Source organism: Pyrgilauda ruficollis, unplaced genomic scaffold (genome assembly GCF_017590135.1).
Source record: "Pyrgilauda ruficollis isolate IOZ18807 unplaced genomic scaffold, ASM1759013v1 scaffold80, whole genome shotgun sequence".
Taxonomy (NCBI): Eukaryota; Metazoa; Chordata; class Aves; order Passeriformes; family Passeridae; genus Pyrgilauda; species Pyrgilauda ruficollis.
Window position 1 is genome coordinate 849,170 of NW_024529933.1, and position 24,531 is coordinate 873,700.

Here is a 24,531-nt window from a genome sequence, read left to right on the forward strand (position 1 = left end):
AATCCTTCACTAGAAAGCTGGGGACAGAAGCAAGAGCCTCTCCCTGACTACACCCAAGTTAAACCACACTTGCCTCCCATAGCCCAGAAAGAGCATCTAGTGCTGCAAAAAACAAAACAGGATTGAGGAGGAGGTAAAAAGGGAGAGACAAAGAAGCAGAACAAGAGTATGGCAGATGAGGGGGAAGGAATAAGAGTAAAATTACACTATGTGGGTTAGAGGACAGGAGAACACAGAGACAAAATAGGTCATACACAGAACAGTGCAGGAAGTGATGTGCTGTGATCATTTACAGCAAAGAAATAAAACCAACTTATGAGCCCCATGAGAGGGGCTGCAAATAGCCAGACAGGGTGGGACAGAACACATGAAGAAAGCAGACTCCCTCCAAAATCCAGGACCTTCTCTCCAGACTTCACTCTGTGGGTAGTACTGCGTGCTTAGACTTTCCTCAACAGGCACACAACAGAATCACCTGGCTTTACACTGTACATTCTGGACAGTGGTCACAGGCTACATTAAACTCCCACTCTCTAAGTCAAAACCCAAATATTACTTTCCATCTTCAGCAATATCTTGAACAATTAAACAATACTAAAAAAAAAAAAAAAAAGTCAGGTGAAAACAACTGCCCTCCAATGCTGTTTCCATCTCAAGTCTTTTGCTCAGTGAGGTGGGGGAAGGGTGAGGACATGGTCCAACACCCAGAACTACTCAGTTGATGTTTTCTTCTTTTTACCAGCAACTCAAATTCAAAGACAGTAACAACCCAGAGATAGCTGACACCTGACTTGACTGCTGCAAAATGTCCTGATTTGACATGGACAATTCTTGTCCATTCATTTCCCACCTTCTCTGGAAACACTGCTCCCCTGCTAAATTTGGATTATGTACCACCTTGCGAAACAGAGCCTAAACTATGTCTTGTCACTAATTTAATGTACGACAGTTTGGAGTGTATTGTTCTAAAGGACATATCAAGGCTCTTCAGTTGGCAGCTCTAAATGGATCAAAAAAATCCCTTCTCTAGCAGCAAAAAGTGAACTACTCTTCCATGACAACAGAAATCTGTAACTGTAACACTGATAAACACCAGGTTTCAAGCAGTTTGTGGGCAACACTTCTTGAGCCCTCTAATTGCAACTATGTCCCTCCCCTAATCAGTTCTCTACACAAGACCTGAAAGGATCACCATGGTCTCCACACAAACGCTCACCACAGTGAGTGGGCAGGAAAAAACAGAAGGAAAAAAACCCCAAGAAATGCTGCATAGCCTAAGTTGCAAGAGGCTGGTTCTTGCTCTAAAGCATTCAATGCTTCTAGTAACTCTGACAACATAGAAAACACTTCCTCCATCTTGTCCTGTTAAACTAATCAATAGTTTTGTGTAAGACAAGAAATAGAGCTTATTGTCCCTTTCTAACTACTGTAAAATGGTAAAATACTATTTATCCAATAAAACTGACTTGAGAAAATATTTCTTGAGGTATCTTCATAGTTACAAAACTCCTGAAAATTTTGTATTCTATATTATTGCTATAATGAGCTTTTTTGAGTTAATCCTGCCAAAAACACTCAACAGATCAAAACAACAGAGTGCAGCAGAGCACTGTGATCATGATACTTCTGACCTCCACCCAGGTATATTTCAGCTCTGAAATTAACTTTTGTATACAGAGGGAGAGAGATACAGGAAATATTGAGGTTACAAGTATGTGAATAGAAACTGACTCACCACAGTCCTTTGCTTGTTGGGCAGGAAGACTCTAACGATGGGCTTCTGTGGAGACTTAGGGTTATTCCGTGACATATCAGCAGGGTTTTGATACACTGAAAGGGATGAAGGTGCTACAGAGAGGCTAGAGGAGGAAGATGATGCAACTGTGTCTGTTGAAGCTGAACTGGAAACAGAGAAATCAGTTCCATTCCCCATGGATTCCAGTAACTGCTGTTCTCTCTGCTGTAGAGCATCAAGCTTGCTGGTGTACTCTTCATAGGCCTGTGAAAGAACAGCAGCTGTTTTAATCATGTAGTAGCCTCAGACAAAACCAGAAATGTAAATTCTGATGAAACGTGAAACAAAACACTTCCTAAACTAATACAAATTTCCAAAGAATATGAACAAAGTGGTCAGGTCAAATTTTTCAGGATACAATGAAGAACATCATGTTAAACCTTCTGAACCATCAAGTAATGTTTTAATACATTAAATTAAGAAAAGGACAGAAGAAATCCTAAGTTAGTGTTTCAAAGCACCTGCACTGAAGATTCCAATTCACAACCACTTAAAAAAAGACAGAAGTCTTTAACCAATATTGTCAGCTGCAATGCTGAATTACTGAGCTCCAGATAAATTTATCATTCTGTTGGAATGACAGTTAAATACTTCTAATGCAATAATTAAGAGAAAGCTCAAACCTGCTTTTTAGGATCCGTATCTGATTCCTCACTGTTCACTATCCTTCACCTCTGGCACTATCCTTTCATATCAAATAGTACAAAAAATGTTTTTCTGTTAGAACACAACAAAGTTTGCCCACTTCAAAGCCATCCATAAACATATAAAAGTGATACTTGGAAAGTTTTTTAACATTTTTTCAGCATGTTTACACAAAACCCGCTTACATAGATCAAGTTTCTTAAGCAAACAAAAACGTCAATAATATTAAATTTGCCCATTAAGTCTTTATGAAATGCAGTCAAACTACACATTACTGCCAAGATCTATAAAACAAATATATAATAGGTATATATTTTTCTTTAAAGTTTGTTATGCACAACTTTGCAACAAGAAAATTCTGATTGATATCAAATACTAGAACAATTTCTTCAGTATATAAATTAGCAGATTATCTTCAAAAATCTGAATCAGTTAAGCAACATGTGTTTCACACTACAGAAGCATGTCATTGTTAACTGACATATTTAGACCTTGTTTAGATCTTTACAGAAAAGAATAAACAAAGATCTTCCAAACCTAACATGTAAGCAGTAGGGAATGGAATTTCCTAATTTCTCTACAGCAAGAGCAAGATCCATACCAACATGCATAAATTCTTCAGTGATATTTTCCAGTACATTTACACAAAAGAAAAATACTTTCTGGTTCTGTTGTTGTTTTTTTTTGTTTTTTTTTTTTTTAATTGCTTATTTTACTTGCTTTCCTACTTTTTTGTTTATAACTGCTGCTAATTAAAGTTACAGGAGAATTGAATTGACCAAATAGTCTGCAGCATCTACATGTGGAAAAAGATAAATAAAGAGAAAAAACAACCAACATTTAGTAGTGCACCCACAAGTACTACTTTTTATTAGGAATTTATTTCTCCAGGCTATATGTGCAGGCTCACCTGATCCAAACTGCTCTTGCTGTGTAAACAGTGGTTCATCCCTCCCTTTTTAAGAAAGTTTAGCATCCTCCCAGGATGGAGGTGAACATCACAGTTGCAAATTCTAAATGTTATGGGTACCACTTCTGATAAACATACGTTAGTTGCAAGAAACTGAGAATTATTTAATATTTTTTTTAAAAACTGAAGATATCTAGCACTTCACAAATAGACCCCCAACTCTGAGACTTGAAGCCAAAACATCTTCACTCTAACCCAATTGTATTGTCAAAAATAAATTGAAAGACTACCCAACCATAAATAATGGCATTTTTTGGCTGTACAGTAACACGTGTCTCTCCTACTTCCAGAATCAACTTTGCATGTAAACTTGAGTAAAAGCTCCATGTGTCAAGAATTATTTTCAGTAAACAAAAATTAGGAAACAAACTGTTACCATTTCACCAATACTGTTCTAAATACTTACTTCCCTTTCTCATGAACATTGCAAAATATTGTTCAAACACACACAACATTACATTGCTTCCGGACACTCATGGGTTTAGTTCCTTCACAAAATTACACAACTTTCAAAATATTCAATTCTACAATGTTTACACTGGCAGCTTAATCTGTCACTAATGCAAACCAAAGTCAAATGATTTACCTTAAGAGAATAAACAATGAGTATGGAAGGCTGGGAGCTGCAGCTGGCTTTGGGTTCTATACCACTGATTTCTGCAAAAAGCTCTGTATTTTTTCTGAGAACAAAAGCTCTCAAGTACCACACAGTTATTCGGTGTCATAGCAGAAGATCCCACAGTAAAACATAAAGGAACTAGAAATGCATTGCTAGACTTTAAAAACATCTTTCTCTTTTTAAAAAAAATCCTCTTATACGAAGGAGCTACAGTACATGCAGCAGAAACAGAATATCTCCAATAAAATTTCATTTCACAAAGGTTAAGTACTTTGGGGAAACAAAGTTTCATCTGATGATTAACACCAATAGACTTTACAAAGACAACAGCACCAAGTCAAGACAGAAATATTCCACAGAGTTAAATTCAAACATAGTTACATCAGCAAAGCTGACCTATGGCAAGTATTTCTAGCTAAAAGAAAGATCATGTTGCAGATTTGCCTATCAACTACTAAACTGACCTGCAGCAGCACAGCCACTTCAGCAGACAAGCATCAACAGCTACACAAACCTTCACTGTGTCAACTATGAGGTTGGTTTCTGACCATGTTTTTGAAAAACAAACTAAAAAGATTAAAAGTAAGTCTGTATGGAATCAATAACATGAAAAATATTAAGACGAATATTCAAACAAATCATTAAATCAAGGATTCCAAAGGCATTTCAGAAGGAAGAGTACAGGAAATCTAGACTGCAATCCAATCAGTTTACATATTCCCATTAGTAAGTTATGTTCTACATAAAACTTAGATCTTGCTTGATACAGAATAAGAGAGGAAAAAAAGGGTCAGAAGATACCTGCAGAAGTCATCTAGTCCTAACACACATTTAGCACAGAAATAATTTTCTAGTTCAATGAGGTTCCTCAGGGCCTTGCCAAAGCAAGCTTTGCAAGTCTTGGAAAGACGGAGAGCCCACAACCTCTGGGCAGCCAGTTCCAGAGCTCAAACCCCAAACTCATGATGAAGAATTGTCTCTTTTGAAATTAACTGGATGCTCACTATCTGCGACATTGCCCCCTCCCTGTAAGCTGTGCAGGTCTGGGAAGAGTCTGAGTCTTTCATTATGTTGAAAGAGCCCGCAGATTCCTCCTGAAGCTTCTCTTCCCCGTGCTGAACACCACCCCAAAGCAGACACACAATGACTGGATGGGTGTCTCCTCATTTGCTGCTGCAGCCCAGTGTGCAGTTTGCTGCTGGTATTGTGAGTGTGGGTCACTGACAGCTCAGACTGCTCCCAACATGGTGTGAATTTAAAAAGTTTAGTTTCACAAAATATATATTTGAAAAGTTGAACATTAGATTAAAATCCGCACAACTTGTCTATGTGCACATAATCCTATGGCTATCAAAAATAGAACAAAAAGTGAATCTTAATTATACTGCATATCAGTATATTTTCACATCATATAATAGTCTCATATGTGTGATAACACCCCTGATACTTCAACTAAGTAAAATGCAACATGGCCTGATAAGCTGCAAAGTCCAACTAAAGCATTACAAGATGGCATGTTTATATTCAGTGTGCACACATGCCAAAATACAACTACTCTCTTATTCTGCTGTATATATTCTGCAGTTTTAACTGTATATACTCAGGAGCAGCAGCCTTCAAGTTACTTCTTAAATGTTGCAACCTACTGACAAAATCAAAACTGACCTTAGAATTCAACAGAATCTGAGAGATGTTACACAGATGTGCCAAAAGAGTTCTGTTGATGAGGACAAAGGATTTTCTCAAAAATATGCATTTCTTTTCTTACATACCATTTATATTATATTTGAAATTTGTTTTCTTGGGCCATGACTAGGCTATACATTCTAGTGAAATCATCAAAGGAAATAAAAAGCAACTAATCAATTTTTCTTTTAAATTAATCTGTGAGAAACCCAAGTGGCAAGATATGATTTCTTCTTCTTTCTGCCCCCTACTACATCTGGGTAGAACACCAGTCCAAACTCAAGCAGGTAACTGTTTTTGCCATGCCCTCTCTCTTCCTCAATCAAGTTTAGGTAATATACACATATTCCAAGACTCAAAAGCCTAGACTACAGGTTCTGGTCTTTGAAACTGAGATTGTGTTTCTATTTAAAAGATGTCTGACCTTTTAGGCTGTTGATCAAACGCAAATCCCACTAAGTTAAATGGGAGCTGAAGATAGACAGTAACATACGTCAACGATTTCTTCATTTAGTAAGACTCCTAAATCTGTACTTAGTCTAACTTTAGACACTCCAGTTTGGTCCAACATATTTGAACAGCATCTGTTAGGAGCCTGGTAAAAGCCAATCTGAAATTCCCCAGAGGGCCACCAGGTTTCCCAGTGTCTATATGCAGTGTTAGCATTTTCCTGGAATCCCACAGTCTGGAACAACCTGAGATTCATCACCAAGATCTATTTTAGACTGTATTTGCATGCTGTTGCAATAAGCATACTTCAGATCAGCAAAGAGGTAATGTTCTTTAATAAATTAATTTGACCTCCTGCATGGATTCTTCAGATGTACAGGAATAAGAAATTAAATACTCTCCTGATGTTCAATAGCCAAACTCTCAGAACTGAGAACAGCAATGCCTCTGAATAAAACACATTCAGGCAAAGAGAAAGCCAAGAAAAAAATGAAAATCACAGTAGCTAGGGGCAAACATACCTCTACCCCCACAATTTTCATTTTAAATTGCTTCCAAGAGTAGGAGTAAGAAAGAGAATGATTCCTTCAAGACAGTATTAGAAAGCTGACCGAGTTCTAAAACTTATTTTGATAGCACTGTAATTCTATACATTTGCATACTGTTTCATTTTGTGTGGAGTCCAAATTCAAAAAACCAAACCAAACCAAAGAAACCCCAACAGACCAGGCAGCACAGTCTTGGACTGTTAACTGAAGCAACCAACAGGTCCAGAATGCAACCCCATCCCAGACAACAATTTACACACAAATGGGCCAATACTGTTTCAGTTCTTACAGGTAAGTAAGGTAGGTAATACTGTACACATGACTATGGGGCAAAAAGGACATACAAGAGTTGGGAAGTTTAAATAGGTAAGGCCTCCCTGAACAGTCATTAAGAGTCTACAAAAGCTAACAAATCTGATTAAATCATTTAAGCATGATCCCTCCCTTCTAAGTTTGAGCTGAGTGCTTTTGGCCAGCCTGGGTCTGTGCAACCCGTTCCATTTGTTACCAATATGCAGACCTTTACTCTCCCTAATTCAGCTTATCCTTTTCAGCAGTACTTTGTTGGTAGAGACAAAAGAAATATAATTTTTTATGCATGTTCTAAAGAATACACAGCTGCATATTTTAACCATTTTTGTTAAGTGAATCCCAGGTTTTTCCAGTATCATAATAGCAGACTTCTTTGCAGTAAATATTTCCAATATTTACAATGCTTAGACAAACCCTTAGGAAAAGGGTTTTTTCCATGGTGAGTCACAAACTATGTATTTTGGGAAACAGCACTTCAAGGACTGATATAACGCAGTAAGAAATTATGTGGGAAGACAAAAGTCATTGATGTTCTCAGCTACTAAAATACAGAGTGCTTCCAAAAAGTGTGGTAAAACCTACTGAGAAGCTCCTGCAGCCTCTTTTCCAGGAGAAAATAAAAATAAAATTAGTATGTCTATATCTACTGAGTCAAGCAGTTATTTCAAATATTTGGAGCACCTCTCCTATAAAGACAGGGCAAGAGAGTTGGGGTTCTTCAGCTTGGAGAAGGCCCCAGGTAGACCTTGCAGCACCTACAGGAAAACTGGAGGGGGGCTTTTTACATGGGCATGTAGTGACAGAACAAGGGGGAATGGCTTTAAATTGAAAGAGGGTGTGTTTAGATTACATATTAGGCAGAAATTGTGAGGACTTGTTCTATCGCATGGAACAGGTTGCCCAGAGAAACTGAGGACACCTCATCCCTATTCTAGGTCAGGCTAGATGGGGCTTTGAGCAGGCTGGTCTACTGAAAGGTTTCCAGCCCATGCCAGGGAGGTTGGAACCTGATGATCTTTAGGGTTGCTTCCAACCCAAACCATTCTGTGGTTTGACAGTGATTTCCAGGAGTCTGTTTGAGCTGAGGTCACACACAGCAAATGGGAAAAGTTAAAAGCCAAGATTATATAAGAAGGAAATTTGGCTACAAGCCATTTCTGGATTTTAATACTGTCATTGCTTACTAGGTTTATTCTTTCTTCCAGACAGAACAAACAGAAAAGCTTTTCTTACCATCACATTAGAGAACACTGACAAGATTCCCAAAGCTGTTACTAGTTATAATGATTAGAAGAAAATTCTGTGGTTAATGACAAATGTTCTTTTCTTTCTTCTGTACATTTTGTTTCCTCCTCCTGTACCTTAGACACAGAAGTCGCTCTGCAGCTTTGGTCTCCCTCCTGAGCCCTAATTTTCCTGCTCAGGGAGGACCAGGGCAAGCAACTTGCTGCCCTCCAGCTTCACACTATGTTTTCCACCCAGGCTTCCACGCTCTGCTCTATTCCCCCTGCTGCACACTCACCTTCATAAGACCATCAATGAGGAGTGATGGATCAAGGCAGGGAGATACCCCTAAATTTGAGTATCCCTTCTTGCAGGAATAATTAAATATATCCTGAATTCAACACAGCACAAGTCAATCACTTTCAATATTTCAAGAAAAGCATTCTCTTTCGTAGTCAGTTGATGAAACCTGAAATGATGGCTGCAACAACAGCTGTCAGTTTTAAAGTTCTTTTGACGTAAAATGCATTGACACCCTCTCCTGAATTTGGGAAAAAAATTAAATCTGAGAAGGGTGAAAACTTTGTCTTCACTCTCAGATGAATACAGAAACAAAAGCTTCTATTTCTTGAGCAACAGTAACTAAGGTATAAATTCCTTTTTGTTTTTACATGAGATGTATGTTTTATAGTCAATGCACAAATAATTTTATTATAACCTTTGAATGCTCAATTTTCAGATTAATTTTCTTGTTGAATTCTTCATTTTCTCACAAGCTTCTGCTCCCCCCAAACCCTCCTTTCACTTTTAATTGAAAAGGCAATGTTGTCACCTGGTTCAACCACAACTTCACTTGACAGGTCTTCAGAGGCAGCTCCAACACAGGCCAGGAGCCAGTGTATAGGGTGCTGCAATTTCTGTGAACACAAGCAGGTAGTGAGAAGTGTAGTAAATTAAAGATGTAAAGCGAGGCAGGAGTACAAAAGAACCAAACAATCTATGATACTGAAAATCTACACACTGGAAGATGGATGGATTGCTGTCAAACTTGTCAGAAGAATAAAAATAGCCATGGTTTTGCAGGAAGCATTACAATAAAACTAGATGTTTACATCCAGTGAAAGGCAATATGGGTGTAAGCAAAAGCATTCATTTGCAGATGCTTACCTAGCATTTAGTTTTGGCTAATTTAGACTTTTGCTAAAAGAAGACAACATGCTTGGTGATAGCAACCTCAAGAGATGATCAAGAGACACAATCTACTCTCTTAAGAAGTCTTTAAGAGTCACTCACATTTTATGGAAGATGCAAAGAGGTCAGAGCAGGAGAAGAATTTTAATCAATACAGGCTGAGGGATGAAGGGATTGAGAACAACCCTGCAGAACAGGTACTCTGAAGGGAAAGTTGGACATGAGCTGGCACTCACTACCCAGAAAGCCAACCATATCTTGGGCTGCATCAAAATCACCTCCCTTGAACTGCATGGCCAGCAGCTCAAGGGACGTGATTCTGCCCCTCTTGTGACACCCCACTCGAATGCTGCATTCAGCTGTGGGCTCCCAATGTAAGAGGACATGGACCTGTTGGAGAGAGTACAAAGCAAGGTGACAAAGATGATGAAAGGGCTGGTGCACCTCTCCTATGAAGACATGCTGAGAGAGCTGGCATTGTCCAGCCTGTAATAGTTAAAGGACCTTTTGATATTTAAAGTGATCTATCAGAAAGATGGGGACAGACTTTTTAGTAGGGCCTGCTGTTACAGGACAAGGGCTGATGGTTGTAAACTAAAAGAGGGTATATCCAGACTAGACACAAGAAAGAAAACTTTTATGATGAGGGTGGTAAAACACTGGCACAGGTTGCCCAGAGAGGTGGTGGATGCCCCACCCCTGGAAACATTCAAGGCCAAGTTGGATGGGGCTCAGAGCAACCTGCAGGTGGGGTTAAACTAGACAACTTTAAAGATCCTTTCCAACCTAACCCACTCTATGAATCTAAGGCAACAAAAGGAAGGGTGATGCAGTTCAAGTAATATACTACCAAAATTATTCATACAGATTCTGGGTAAAAGCAGGACTATATTACAGCCAGAAATAAGTCTTTGGCAATGCAATAAAAATAGATCAGAAGATGATGGATGGAATCTAAGTTCCATTACCTTCCCACCCAAGCATTTTGGTGAGACTACACAGACCACTTCCAGACCTACTCACAGACTACAGGTAAGAGCTTAAGGGGAGAGAAGAGCCCTCCACAGAAGACAGTGATGACACCCTGGTACAGAAATTGAGCCCCAGACCCAATATCACACACTAACTCTGTACATGGGAAGTTTGCTATTTCTAACACATCAGACAGACATATTTTTATTTGTATCAAAACCACTATGTTTTCTTAGTTCTGCATTTCCTAGAGGCAAACATGTTCTTTCACACTTTATCACACTACATTCAAAACTTTTTACATATAGCTTTGTTCTTCTGTACTGCAACCAGAGTTTTTCTGGCCCTTTCTCTGACAAGTGATGGAATACAGGAAGTCAAAACATGAGCTATAGCAGTGACAGGTTAGATTCAGATAAATTGTTGCCAAGTAAATTCTGAGAATAGAAAGCAAGCCCCATCTTGACCAAGCCAAAAGGTGGGAAAGGCACAGAAAGGACACACTAGACAACTGCTGCTGGACTGAAATTAACAGTCAAAGGTAGAGAGTAATCTTGCTTCTAACTGTACCTGGCATTCAGCAATAGATTGCTTCTTTTTTTTTTTTCCTTTCACACTTTAGTTCTACCACAGGAAGTCTACACACCACACAAATTACAGGTTTGCAGCATTTAATCCTGTTCACCTTGATAAATGCATCTGAGGATGATCTAATTTATGCTAGTGACCATTCAAATAAAAAGTTCCTTTCCTCTCTCATCCTGTCTTCTAGTTCTTGGCTCATGGCTGCTAAGTCTTTCCCTTCTCTAATCTTAATCACAGCTTTGCACAGCTCACTGACTTCTTCATTATGAGGATTAAACTACTACCTGCTGGATGGTAAAGTAATCCAACAAAACCAGGGGTATTTTCCTTACAATTTAGTGACTGGTCGTAGCTCAGTCACTGTCAGTATATCAAGTACCTGAACAAAGGAAGAGGAGGAACTGCATAGCAAAGAGCTAGGAAGAAGCTTTTCATTTCAGCCATGGTGGGCTCTTTCCACAGGACTGTCTTACGGAATAAGAGCTGCAAAAGCACAATGTCAGCCCCTTTCACCTTCTACCCAATGGTTTGTGGCTCTCTAGTCAGAGCCAGCACTACTTGTCCCAAGACAAGTATCATGATCCAATGGAACTCACTGCAGCAGAGGAACACCCAGCTCTGCCTCATGGGGCTGCCCTACCACACTGATGAGCCAGAGCTGGAGCTTCATCTCAGTGGCACATAGATCCATTTAACTTGCAAATCTGCTTTCAGATTCATGATTTGTGGTCACCAGCTATTTCAGACTTACTCTTCATGCTGTTATAATAATTTTCCAATACCTATTTATGACTGCAAATGCTCTTTTCTCTATCAATGACCTACAAAACAAACAAAGAGCTTTCAGTAATGTATCTTGGTTTTAGTTTCAATAAAAGCTAATGACAAATAGCTGAATTAACAACTTCCCTACCTTAAATCCAGACTTATAGATGTATATGTATAGACTAAGTTCATTATTGTTGCAGTTTGATTCACAATCTAATGAAACCCACTTGTATGCAGCAATAATAAATCCAAACATATGGAATGAACCGGTCCTTGTGAAAACAGAGGTGTGCTTAAATGTAGCAGAGTGGATAAAACAGTGATAGCACTGATTCAATACTCCTATTTCACATTAGCAATACGTAAAGCAACTACCAAGGGCCTCACTTGACCTTAACTGTTCAGGACGTAATGTCAACGTTTGTATAATCAACCTAGTGCCCTGCTCTGACATATTAAGATAAAAGCTAGAAGTACCTCAAATAATGAGATCTTTATTTTTAATTATCCAGTACCTTTAGGCAGCAATTGCAAATAAAAGGACTAGAAAAGAAATATGTTTGACCTCCAGTTATTTCAATACTTGAGGGAAGCACAAAAAGGGCAAGTTTGAAGTACATGATGCCCCTTCAATTCCTAACAGAGGTAACTTTTGCATGCAGCTCTTAATGGTTCTATGTCAACACAACTCTATAAATCTGGAGTGATGTAAAAATTTTAATCCACCACACAATTTGATCTATTTCTGTAAGAAGTCCCCTTCTACTAATGCAATTCTTTGGATTATACATGACCATTTTTCAAAGACAAAAAAGGGAAGTCAACTGCTTTAAAGGCAAAGTTAGTCTTACAAAATGTTTCATGTGTATATATTGGCTTTAACACAGCATGACTTTCTCCATTATAAACACAATCTTCTCTCCCCTGCCCCCTATGAAGGGCCTTGACATTTCTATCGCACCAACATTATTATTACACCATGCCACGGATCTTCCCCTTCTGAATCCCAGGAATGACATACAATTCTTTTCCATCTCTTAGAATAGAGCTCAGTTTGTAATGCACAAAGAGAATATACCCTTTTAATACAGGTATTCTCAGTTTTAACCTCAGATACTTCACATAAGATAACACAACACTAATCTAACCACATTTGTTTGAATGTAAACTTACCTCTAAATATATTGAAGGTGGGTTATGCTCTCCTCCAAATTTGTCTAGCAGTGCTTCTATATGTTCTTGTGTCAATTTAATCATCTGTTTGATGTTCCAAACCTAGAACAAAAAATTAAAATTTTTAATCATCAAAGGAAGCCTACAGAATCTGTCCTAGAACAAAATAAGAATCTCTCAATATTTAGTAAGACAAGTCTACAATAAAATTTTTAATTATCAATAAACAAGTGCAAAAGACTATCCTGTTCATCCAGTGTCAGTAATAGTTTGCTTCTGAAATAAACAGAAAGAACTTATATTTGGTCTTAAAATTCAGGACCCATTGAATAAACAACTTCTAAGAATGGTTTGCCTTTCTTGTTAATCAATCATATGAAGTATTTTTCTTACAAGACTTTGCAAACCAATTTCTAGAGTATTAAAAAATTTAGTGAAGGAGTTTTTCTATTAAACCTTAGCAATGTGTGTTAACAATACTCACAAACCCATACCTAGAGTTCTATTTACATGACAATAGGATATCTTGATTTTAAAGAGCATCTTCTACGTCTCAACTTCCATATTCAGTCTACCCTGCAAGCTACAGACCTTGGACATGACCTGAAAAAGACATTTACCTCCTGTGCACAGAGACGACCTACAGCATTGTACTGTGAAACCACTCATGTTGCTACTCATTCTTCACAACTGGAAAGAGTTCACTTTAGGACCTGGACACCACTGTAGGTGAACAGTAGCATGAATCTGAATTTATACCTAAAAAAGTCAGCAAAGCACAAAAACGAACCTTTAAAGCAATAATGCTACACTAATGTAAGAAGCAAGTCCAAGCAAAATCAGAAATTTATAGCAGAGGAAGAGGGAGGAAGGGAGGAGAATTGCTCCTTCATACATACTGTTATTCTGACTACTTATCAGAAAAAAATTATTCAATGAAATTTTTAGAGCCAGGATGCTCTAAAAAGCATCCCCAGGGTGCTTCTCCCCAAGACAGTTAAAAGATTCCTGTTACCTTTTCCAGTCTATCTATCTCTTTTCTACCTCATGGATTGTAATATATAATACATAGTCTCAAGATCAGGTCTCAATGTAAAAATTGTGACAACCTACCTCTGCAAAAAAACCATGCAAATAATTTCATATTCTAAAGTAGGCACCAATAATAGGATGCAATCTAAGATGGATCAAAACAAGTTTTAATATGTAAATTGAGAAGCTCACAAACAAACAAACTCTAAAATACTGAACATGCAGTTTGCACATCACCTTATTTATCCATTCTATTTCTAGATATCAGTTTTATCTGCCAGGAATTTCCTGAAGCTAATGATTGATTCACTTCTAGCCCAATTTTTTGAACAGATACCAGAACAAAGACTTCATCAAGAAGCTGCAGTTGAGCAAAAATAGTTTCCTCAGGAACAAGTAAACCAAATTACAAAGAGTGAGAATGGGGGGATACCAAAGAATGTGCTGCTCAAGTATTCTGTATGTAAATTCCCTTGAGGCAATGGTGGGAGTCAACTTGCAATCATTTATCAGTGAACCTAGGACTGCCAACCAGCAGCAAAGAGAGGGTTTTTTGTATTTGGTTAGTTTTTCCCAAGATGACAAGAACTAGTTGCATGCTTGGTGAAAAGAACAAGCTTGAATCAACACCATAAGAATTAACCTGTTCAATATAAGGCTTAGAACATTTGCTTACCATGTAATTTGTAACATGCTGTTAACCTGGGCTGCATGTACTGAGAATTCCTAGCAATCCTAGCAATTATTTCAGGATTACCTCCAGAAACAGGTTTATTAGTACTTAATGAAATGTCTATTATTTGGTTAGTCTGGCAATTTTACCCAGCAAAGGTTTTCCTCATCTAAATGAACAATTTACTAGACTTAACTGCCTGGCAATGAGGAAGGTGAAGAAGAAAGATTTTTGGCCAACCAAGCAAGACAGAATTGCAGGAGAATTTGAGGGTGGAAGGGAACTCTTTAGGTCATCTGATCCAAACTCCTTTTCAAGCAGGATGCCCAAGACCATGTCCAGATGGTTTCTGAGTATCTCCAAGGATGGAGAGTCCACAGCTTCCCTAAGGCTGTGCCAGTGCTCAGTCACCTTCACAGTAAAACTTTTCCTGATGTTCAGAAGGAATGCCCTGTATTTAATTTTTTGTCCACTGCCTGTGGTCCTGTCACCAAGGACTGCTGAAGACAGCCTGGCTCCATTTTCCATTTGCCCATCATCTTTGTGGCCCTTCATTGGACAGCTTAGCCAGCACAGCTCTTTCTTCCTGGGGAGCCCTGAACTGGCCACAGCACTTCAGGTGAGACCTCACTAGTGCCAAGAAGAAGGAGCCCTGCCACATGAGTTTCCAAATACTTTTTTTTCAGTATCAATAATGAGTAACTTCCCTGCTCATACTATTTTCTATTTTCTGTCCATAACCAGAACCTTGCTTCTCTCTTCCCTTACAGTAAAGACACCAAATAAGAAATGTAACACCACCAGCAATATGCATAACTGAAGCATGTAAGTTTGGAAATGTTGGCAAGAGAATCAAATAGCCTCCAACAAGGGCAGAGATCTTCCTCCAAAGTTAATATCATAACAAGTGGAACCCAACTAATTTAGGCTGCCTAGCAAAATTGTGGGTGCCCCATACCTGACAAGGTTCAAGGCCCAGTCAGACAGGGCTTTGAGCAACCTGGTCTAGTGGAAGGTTCCCTGTCCATGACAGAGCAGTTTAAGCAAGATGATCTTTAAGGTCCCTTCCAACCCAATCCATTCTGTGATTCCAAGATTGAAAAAAAAAATAATTTAAACTTGCTACCAGCCTACAATAAAAATATCTTCACCTGAAGAAGCTGAAATTATTGTCTAATGGAAGACAAAATTTCTCAGAGGAACCAAAAACATTGCCCTGAATTACACAGTATATATCTGTGCAGGAAACCAAGAGCCATTCCACAAGGGAACCCTACAGGCAAACTTAGTATGGATTCTATAATCTTAGAAAGGCTGCTCATACATTTAAAAGTAAACTGAAGGGAGAAGGAAATTTTTCAAAGTCAGCCATAGCAACAAATAATTACTTGTTGCTCACAGAAATGTAAAAGCTATTTTTTATGCCATATTCATCAAGTCTTCTGACAAGATGAGAACTTTCACAAATCTAGTATTGACTAGCATATTGTAGCCCAAGAACACATATTCTAGCACAAGAACACATATGCCATAACAAATTTCCAAGCTTCACGATTTCCTTTTAAGTGGCAATTTGTACTGCTATTTACTTAGAGCAAATTTACCTTCTGGCTTTCTGCATCTGTGAATATACTAAGAGAATTTTTTGTGGTCCAGAGCAATCCTTAAGTATCTGGCTTGAGAATGAATCCCTGCGCTGGCACACTGCATCTTACTATGCAGGATCGATTGCTACTTCATTTCAATTGAAGGAATTCAAGACTTTTCCTCACAGGAACCCAGAACAAGTGACCTCACATGACTCACAAAAGCCTGCTGGTGCCCAGCACAGCATCCACAGCTTTTGCCTCACAAAAACTCCACCATCCCTGTTGTCTTTTCAGAGCCAGCAGAGCCAGCAACTTCAGCCCATCTTTCCTCCTTGCAGACTTGCTCATTCAGACAACTCAGCTTAATTTGTGTCATGAGCACAGCCCAGCCTTGCAGACCTTGAGCCAAGACAGAGCCCCATCTTTGCTGTGCAGAACACCCTGGAACACTAAGAATTACATCTCTGGAGTTCAGCAGCACTCACAGATACATATGTTTCTTTAAACTGTCCAAATAAAACCCAAATGTGCAAAAATGGCTGAGCAAGGGTCTCACTGCCCATAAGTACATACATTCCAAGACAACAGTAAAGAACTGCCCAACAACAAAGACATCAAAAGACACCAACAACAAAGACGACAGAAAAGGATTCCATATTCCATGGCATATGGAATCCTTTTATCCATCAGGTCCGGACCAGAGCTTGTTCCTACACCACAAAATAAACCCAAGTTTTTAAAGATTAAAGTAATCCCTTTATCCCCTCTTTATTCACACTTTTTTAGTAAAAGAAAACTAGAAGTAAAGAAGTAAAAGTAGTAGAAGTAAAGAAAAGAAGTAAAAGAAAACTGCCTGAAAGTTACTAAGAAAGAACAGGCATTTTTTTCTTATTCTTATGAGCACTCCACTATATTCATGAAACCCACACCTGTAGGAAAATATAAAACCACAATTGTCAAGTATCTTACAGAAATACAGAAATTGATGCCAGCCTCAGAGACAGTTGCTGGAAATGTAAATGCATTTTGAAGGAAACCTGCAGTGCATCCAGTACTGTACACATGCAAGTCTGGTCCCTTTCCAGAGGAAACAGAATGGGAATTTGAGACCCTGTTTAAATTGTAGTTCCATTAAAAAGTAATGAATCCTTTACAGCTTGGATAACCATATCATTTTTCCAAAAAAAGCATCAAATAAATGTTTCTGGCCCATCTTGTAGCATTAGGTTAAGGTTATTCTCCATCACAAGAGATTAGATTTGATTCTCCTTTTAGTGCTGCTGACACAAGGAAGCTGACACAGGCTAACATAGACATAGGCAGCCAGACAACTGGAAATATTCCAGATATACTGGAATATATCAACTTGAATCTGCCTATTGTAACTAACCGTGCATTAATTTTGCAAATAAGCCCTCCCTTACAATGCAATAAAGATGACAACCTATTTCAAGCCAGAGGCAAGTCAGATACAGTAGTAGCCTAAATTCATTTTGTTCAGGGAAGACTATGGCTGCACAGACCACAGAATATGTTGAGTTGGAAGGTACCCACAAGGATCATTGAGTCCAACTCGCAGCCCTGCATAGGATCATCCCTAGGAGTCACACCAGGAGCCTGTTCCAGTGGTCCCCAGGGAAGGAATTACAGCACCAAGCCTGAGAGAGCTCAAGAAGCCTTTGGACAATAATTTCAGGTACATGCAAGGTTAAGCCACATAGTTCTTTTCACATCCCTTGCTGCTTGTCAAAATGTGCAGTGCCTGAGACATCACAAAGCAAACCTATCTTCGTACTTTCTGCACCTGGCACCACTACTCAAGTCTTGCAGAGCATCCCAACTCTAAGCTGTATGATTCATACTTGGTAGAAGACACTGAAAGTTCAAATCTATTCTGTAAGAAAAAAACTGCATTATTTATCCAGGAACATTATATCCAGCACTTGGATTATCACACTTGGTGATGACAGAGAACTAACAATGTAATTAAAGAATAAACCAAACAAGAAATTAAGCATTTCATTTGGAAACTGCTTTATAAAGAGGACAAAATCATCAATACCCATCTAATACTACTCCAATCAATCCTTTCAGGCTTCTTTCTTACACCATCACTTCAATTTTTTGGTCCCCTGAGCAAGGATCCATTTTGTCAGAAAACACTATAGAAAGTTGTCGTGTATGAGATTGTCTTTAGCTGGACTACCATATCAACTAATTTGAAAGCGAGATGCTTGGGTAAAAGACAGGCAAGAGGACAGAGGAATGGGGTTAATACCAGGGCAGACCACAAAACCATCCGCACAGCATGATGCAGAATATGTGGGTTTGAGTTTCTATGCTGACAATCACTGTTACCTCTTTCTTGCACTTTGGTACCTCCTTCAGGTACTTCCCTCCCTCACTCATCGCAGCCTCAGTCCTCCTCTTAACTCTTACTAAGCTTGCTTCTCATTTCCTGCAAGCATGTGCTGGAACAAGCATGGACAGTGGGATGGAGAGTCCTTGCCTTCTTCCAATACTCCAGGGTATAGCTCCTCTCCATTTTTCTGTGGAAGCTTCTTGCAAGTTGTGTATTCACTGTGTTAATTTTTCCACTTCTCCTACTCTCCTGGCTCTTCATGCTTACCACATTTTCAACAGTGCAGTTAAAGTTCATATTAAACAAGTGCGACAAATACCAACAGCTGAAAAACTTCACTGAATTGAAAACCAGCCTGTAATGGCTTTCACATGAGAGTTTACACAAGTGACATGAAGGTCAACAACAAGCTTGCCTTTCCTAGTTCATACTGCCCAACTTTTTTAAATCTCAATGAATCATTTTTATAATTTTTATTTATAGGTCCTTTAAAATGTCTGAGATAGGCAACAATGGAACACCCTCAAAGTCTGTATGTAGGCAGTTCAAAATGAGTCAGTAACATTTACAACCACAGACTAATAAATAAGTTACAGACAACAATATCTACAGAAGTACCTGTAGCCAAGAGGAAAAGGACCCATTATCTCTTTTTCCACAAAAGCCTATGAATGTATCTTTCTAGACTCATGACAAATTGCCTTAGGGAAGATGTACAAGACTACATTTAGAAAGGAAAATCCTCAAGAAGAGGTACAACATTTTCAGTACCACCCTGTCTGACACCTAGGATCATAACTAGGTCAATTAATACAGGAATGTGATCAGTGAGGATCTGCTGTAAGCACAGCCGTTAATGAAATTTTAAAAAGGCTTCAAGATGAAAATCTATTTTCCATTTAACAGGTAGCAATTTTTATGAAGAAAAGACTAACTTGTAACTAGGAGTGCAGGTTCCATCTGCATCTGACACTGCTCCTGTTGTACAAAACCATCTCAACCAAAATCAAACACCCAACAAATTCCACCCTTCTCCAAAAAACTAGGCAACTAAGTTAACACTCAAGTGTTCAAGTACCATCTTTGAAGAGTTCACAGCAGAAACTATCTCCCATTTCTTTGCAAACCATCAATTGCAACTGAAAGTAATCTGTCTTTTGCTGTCATTAGTTCTAAATACAAATTCAATTGCTCATACTCTTAAAGCCAAATAAACAGTCTTTCAGTCTGACAAGCCCTTGCCCCTTAAGTTGCCTCCTCTTTAACAAAGGAATTCAGAGTTCAAATGCTCCTTATATCTTACAAGTGTTTAAAAATATTTTTTTAAATAAATTCAAAAACTGTAAGGCATAAAGCTCAGTGAAGTCTATTCTTGTAACATAACCAAGCAGTTTCTCTGTAAGAATGAAGCTACCCAAGAACCTTAGGCACTGACTGCTCTGCAGCTCACACCAGCCAAGATGGTGGGTGCAATTAGCACATTGTTCTTAGCTATTTACCCCTGCACTCTTCCTTACTCTTTCTCCATAACTTAAACCTTTGGCTGAACCCTTTCAGTACACTAAACAAGTGAAAAATTGTTCTCTCTGTCAAGGTTAGCTTTCTGCCAGTCTACTGTGCTTAAAACAGCTTGGCAAAGGACCCAGTGATCATCTCAGCCGGTGAAAAAGTCACCTATCCTCTCTATAACTCACACTTAGATGGATTCAGGCTACCATGAAGCAGCAACCTTCCTGTTTAGGTTTCAATTCTCTTTCATTCTCCCACTTTTTCCATCACCTGCCATCTTTACTGCTTGCTGCTAAGTAGAATTTGCCTCCAAGCACTATAAAAAGCAAAGTTAACAAATGTTCTCTACCACGGTAGAACAGCAGTGTGTGGAAAAGAGCTGCCTGTATCCCTCATTTAAATCATTAACCACCAGTTGCACAGCTAAATCTTCAATTCCATTTTTTTCATGGCTTTTGTGTTGCAGTACTAGTAGTCCCTCTTACTCACTTTGATACTAATTCAGTAGTCACAAGGATCACACACAGACCGAGTTCAGGAACAATTCACTGTATTTACCTTCATGAATTCAACAACTTCTCTCTAGACAGTAACAGGTTAAAAAAAAAACGGAAATAAACTATCTAGATTTTCTAAAGCATTTAAGAATGCAATTTTGCTTTAGCCTGATAACTACCACAGAATCTCAATAACACTAAATCCATGCATCAGTGACATTTAAGAAAGATTATCACGAAGACACCAGACTATTTCTCTGCACACCCAAAGCTGAAAAGTCATATTTGTGATGGAAAGCAAGCAGCCAGCCAGCTAACTACAATAATTGCCTATAAGAAGCAAACGCTCGTCCAGCAGAGCTCTTACACAGCTTTCGTCACATTAATTAAAATGACAAAACAAACTCAGTTTCAGCTGAACGACAGAACTTAGTTCTCTCTCCTTGCCAGAGTACACAATTAATTACACTAGGCAGAAAAGATAATCAGCACCTATTTAAAAGTTCATATCATCAATCCATAAAATAATTTGTCATAAACTTTGCAATATTCCACCACTAAACTGTTTCTACATAGTGACTACTGTGCACAGTTTCCTACCAACTGATTAGAAAATGTAAAAAACAGCTGGAATTGTTGGATGAGTACAAATATAGTCTGCTTGTTTAGAAATATGTGTGATCCAATAAAGAAGTTAAGGTAACCTATTTTTATCACAAACAGATCTCAAAAGCTGAAATAGAGCAAATGTACTTATTTTTTTCTTTTTATTTTTAAAACACAAGTAATGTGCTCCTAGTCAAAGGAAATAGTCAAATAGGAACTGCCACAGAAACCACATTCTCCTAAACACATTCTATGTTCTACTCAGCAGACCACCCTGCCTTAGCAACCCCAATACCACCTTGGAAAATGAACTAATTTAAAAGGCAGAAATGGCTCCTTGCCATACATTGTAGAATTAGGAAAGTAAAAAAAAATTACACTAACTACTTAACCTAGAATCTGGAAAAAGTTACATAAATTTTCAATGATTTACATAGGCTTAAAAATGACACAAGAGACAGTACAAACTATACTCTAGAAGAATTATAGAACACTTAAAGAAATATTTTCTGAAATCTACCCTAGCTAGATGATACTAAAGACTCACATTTAAATCTACATTACTTAAACCTGTTATAGAGAATGTTTGACCTATTAAGTTTAATGAATAAATTTTCAAAACCAGATCAAAGACTGAGGCACCAATATACAACCATCCAGTTCCAAACATCAAGATACTACCAACTTCTTAGTTATAATGATGTATTTTATTTCAGGTTGATTTTATAGTGCCTTTCAAACATCATTAGTGAGTACCTTCTCCTAGAGAGAGAAAAACTACACACACTGTTCTGACTCCAGAAATGCCTACCTTCAAAACAAACCCTTTATCTGAGATAAAGAGGAGAAAAAAAATTAAGTTACCATGTCTGTGCTCCAAGTGTCAGAAAACGTTGCCTAAACACCATGTAACTGAATTTGAAGAGTTTTATTACTTACCACTGCATTTAACAACAAATTTACTAATAATTATACTGGTTGAGAGGCCTCACTATGTAATAAAGCAAGGCATTAGAGCTGGTATCCCCTTTTCTAGGGTTAAAAAAGAAAAAAAATTCCTAGCCACTTAGTTATGCAACACATTTTAAAACGAATTTCAATCCTACAATAACAGCCTTTTCTGCTTGTCTCCTAGAAAAAAGATTTTAAACAAAGTTGGTTTCACGTAGAAATTGAATTGCCCCTTCATGCTAAGCTTTGTGTAGGTATACTGGGAGAACCCACAAAACTATTTCACTTGATCAGAACCTTAGAAAAATAAAAGTGCCCTTCAGTGCTCCACACTCATATGATCCTCCTGAATTTAATACTGATAGTGTGGAAAATTCATTTGATACTGAGCACTATATCTGGCACTGCACAACAAGCTCCATTTTGGAGAGAAGTTTTGTTTTCTGATTTTAAATGCTCATGTTGGTTGGGGAGTGTCATGGTGGGATGATAACTGGCAGCACTTGTCCCTCAAAACTCCTGCCTGAACTGGCAGCATCTTCAGCAAAGAGAAGGACTACAAATTAGACTTTTGCCTGTTTTACTCTTTTTTGCTAGGGTTCACATTCCTGAAATGCAATTAGAAACAGAATAAAGAAAGACACTGTTGCTGCTCCTCCAAAACTCACAAATGCTAAAAAGGTGCAACAAACCAAACACTTGCAGCAAGGGGCTTAAGCAGGAGAAAAAAAAAAAAAAAAGAAAAGGCATTTAGTTCTGCATCAATCAGCCCTCTTTAGCACTGGCCACAGAAGGGAGAGTCAGTTGAATGAACACATATTTCAATGTCTTGGAAAGAAGCTGTGCACAGGAGGGAGGATTGGAAGGATTCCATTGTACACCCCAAAAGCTCAAGAGCAACTGGAATAAAAAAGCTGAAGCAAGAGAACCCATATATTGCATGCTGACTGCTGTATCCTGCACTAGCTGTGAGAAAGTAGCTGTGTTCACATACAGATGTGTGAACAGTTGAAAACCATCTCACACTTCACAAAACAAAATACTGTACTCAGAACCCTCACACGGTCGAGGCTGTTGGAAACGTACACTTGCTACACAAGAAGCTCACAGACACCTTCATATCCCTGGCAGAGCTATGGCATGCAATCCTGTTTCTGTAAAAACATGCTCAGAAGGGCTTCAGAGAGACCAAGGAAGATTGCTACAACCTGGGAGGGGGAGCTCGAGACCATAAAGTCTGAGGTGCCAGGACCTAAAGCTGACAAGTCCAGCTGAGGAAGTCTCAACTGAGCACAACTTCTCATTCAAATATAAAAAATTCAGGCTCCAATGGAATTTTATGGGTCAAAGATTACTTATAATAACCAACAGAAAGGGGAACACCCACACCCTACTACCACTACTCCCCCTAACCACATTACTTTAGTGTCTCACTTCACAAGCATTTTAGAACTCATTGAGTGCTCCTCATGTTGAGGAGATTCACTAAGTTTGCAGAAAACTACTGCAGCAAAAGCAGTGCTGATTTTCTTCAGTACCAGTGAGTGGAGTCAAGTCAGGACAGGACCTCTGTGGCACCAAGCAGGCACAAGGCAGCAGGTCTGGCTGAGAGGTGTGACGTGGGCACAGCAAAGGGCAAAACCTGCAGCTCTGGGTGTCAGAGCACCATTTGATTGACTTAGCTCAAACTGCAGGGACAGGGAGCAGCAGACACCACAGGGACTACAATTATGACAGGGCATTTCTGATATATTGTACATTTCACCACCCTTCAGAAGACAGTGGCTCAAACTGAAAATAAAACTTGCGCTTGCCCAAAACTGTGTTTCAGAAAGCCCCCTCTATTAAACCTGAAACACCTTCCTTGGAAGGCTAGACTGGAAGAATCAGTAATTCCATGATCAATCAAAACCTCCTTTTGTTTCCCTTTTAAGTACCAATAAAATTAGATTTCTTTCTAAACCAAATTCCCTCCAAAATATTTCATGCATTCAAATTTTTTTGACAGATATAACAATTAATTAAAGTGAACCACAGATTTGTTACAAAGTGGAATATTGCAGCCTTAAGAAAACTTGGGGGTTATCGGTTTGTGTTAAAAGATAGCTGCCATCAAAAGATATCTGCATTAAAAAAACCCCAACCAAACAAAAAACAGAGCCAAAACCCAAAATGCATTTGGTCTACAATATTTTTAACTTTATGCAACAAAAGACCTGCCATTCCCAGCTAAACAAGAGTCAAGAAGGGTATTATTAGAACAGCTTTAAAAATAAGAGGCCTTTGAGTTTAACAACTACAACAAAATATAAATGGGAATTAAGAAACAAAACTGTAAGTCAAGGAAAAAAAAAAATAAATCAGTACTAAACAT

At 38.5% G+C, this 24,531-nt stretch overlaps 1 protein-coding gene across 4 annotated transcripts in view; it reads right to left on the minus strand.

The window, feature by feature from the left end:
- Positions 1 to 24,531, minus strand: part of BRAF (B-Raf proto-oncogene, serine/threonine kinase) — a 79,727-nt gene that overhangs the window by 50,582 nt on the left and 4,614 nt on the right. For 2 of the 4 annotated variants that reach the window (XM_041487455.1, XM_041487456.1), the window contains exons 2-3: positions 12,939 to 13,040; positions 1,736 to 1,999 (exon numbers count right to left, since the gene is read on the minus strand). In XM_041487455.1, the coding sequence (XP_041343389.1) occupies positions 1,736 to 1,999; positions 12,939 to 13,040 (366 nt within the window). Of the gene's footprint in view, positions 1 to 1,735; positions 2,000 to 9,081; positions 9,099 to 12,938; positions 13,041 to 13,558; positions 13,698 to 24,531 lie in introns of those variants that run through there. The other 2 variants (XM_041487457.1, XM_041487458.1) reach the window with 2 other exon arrangements.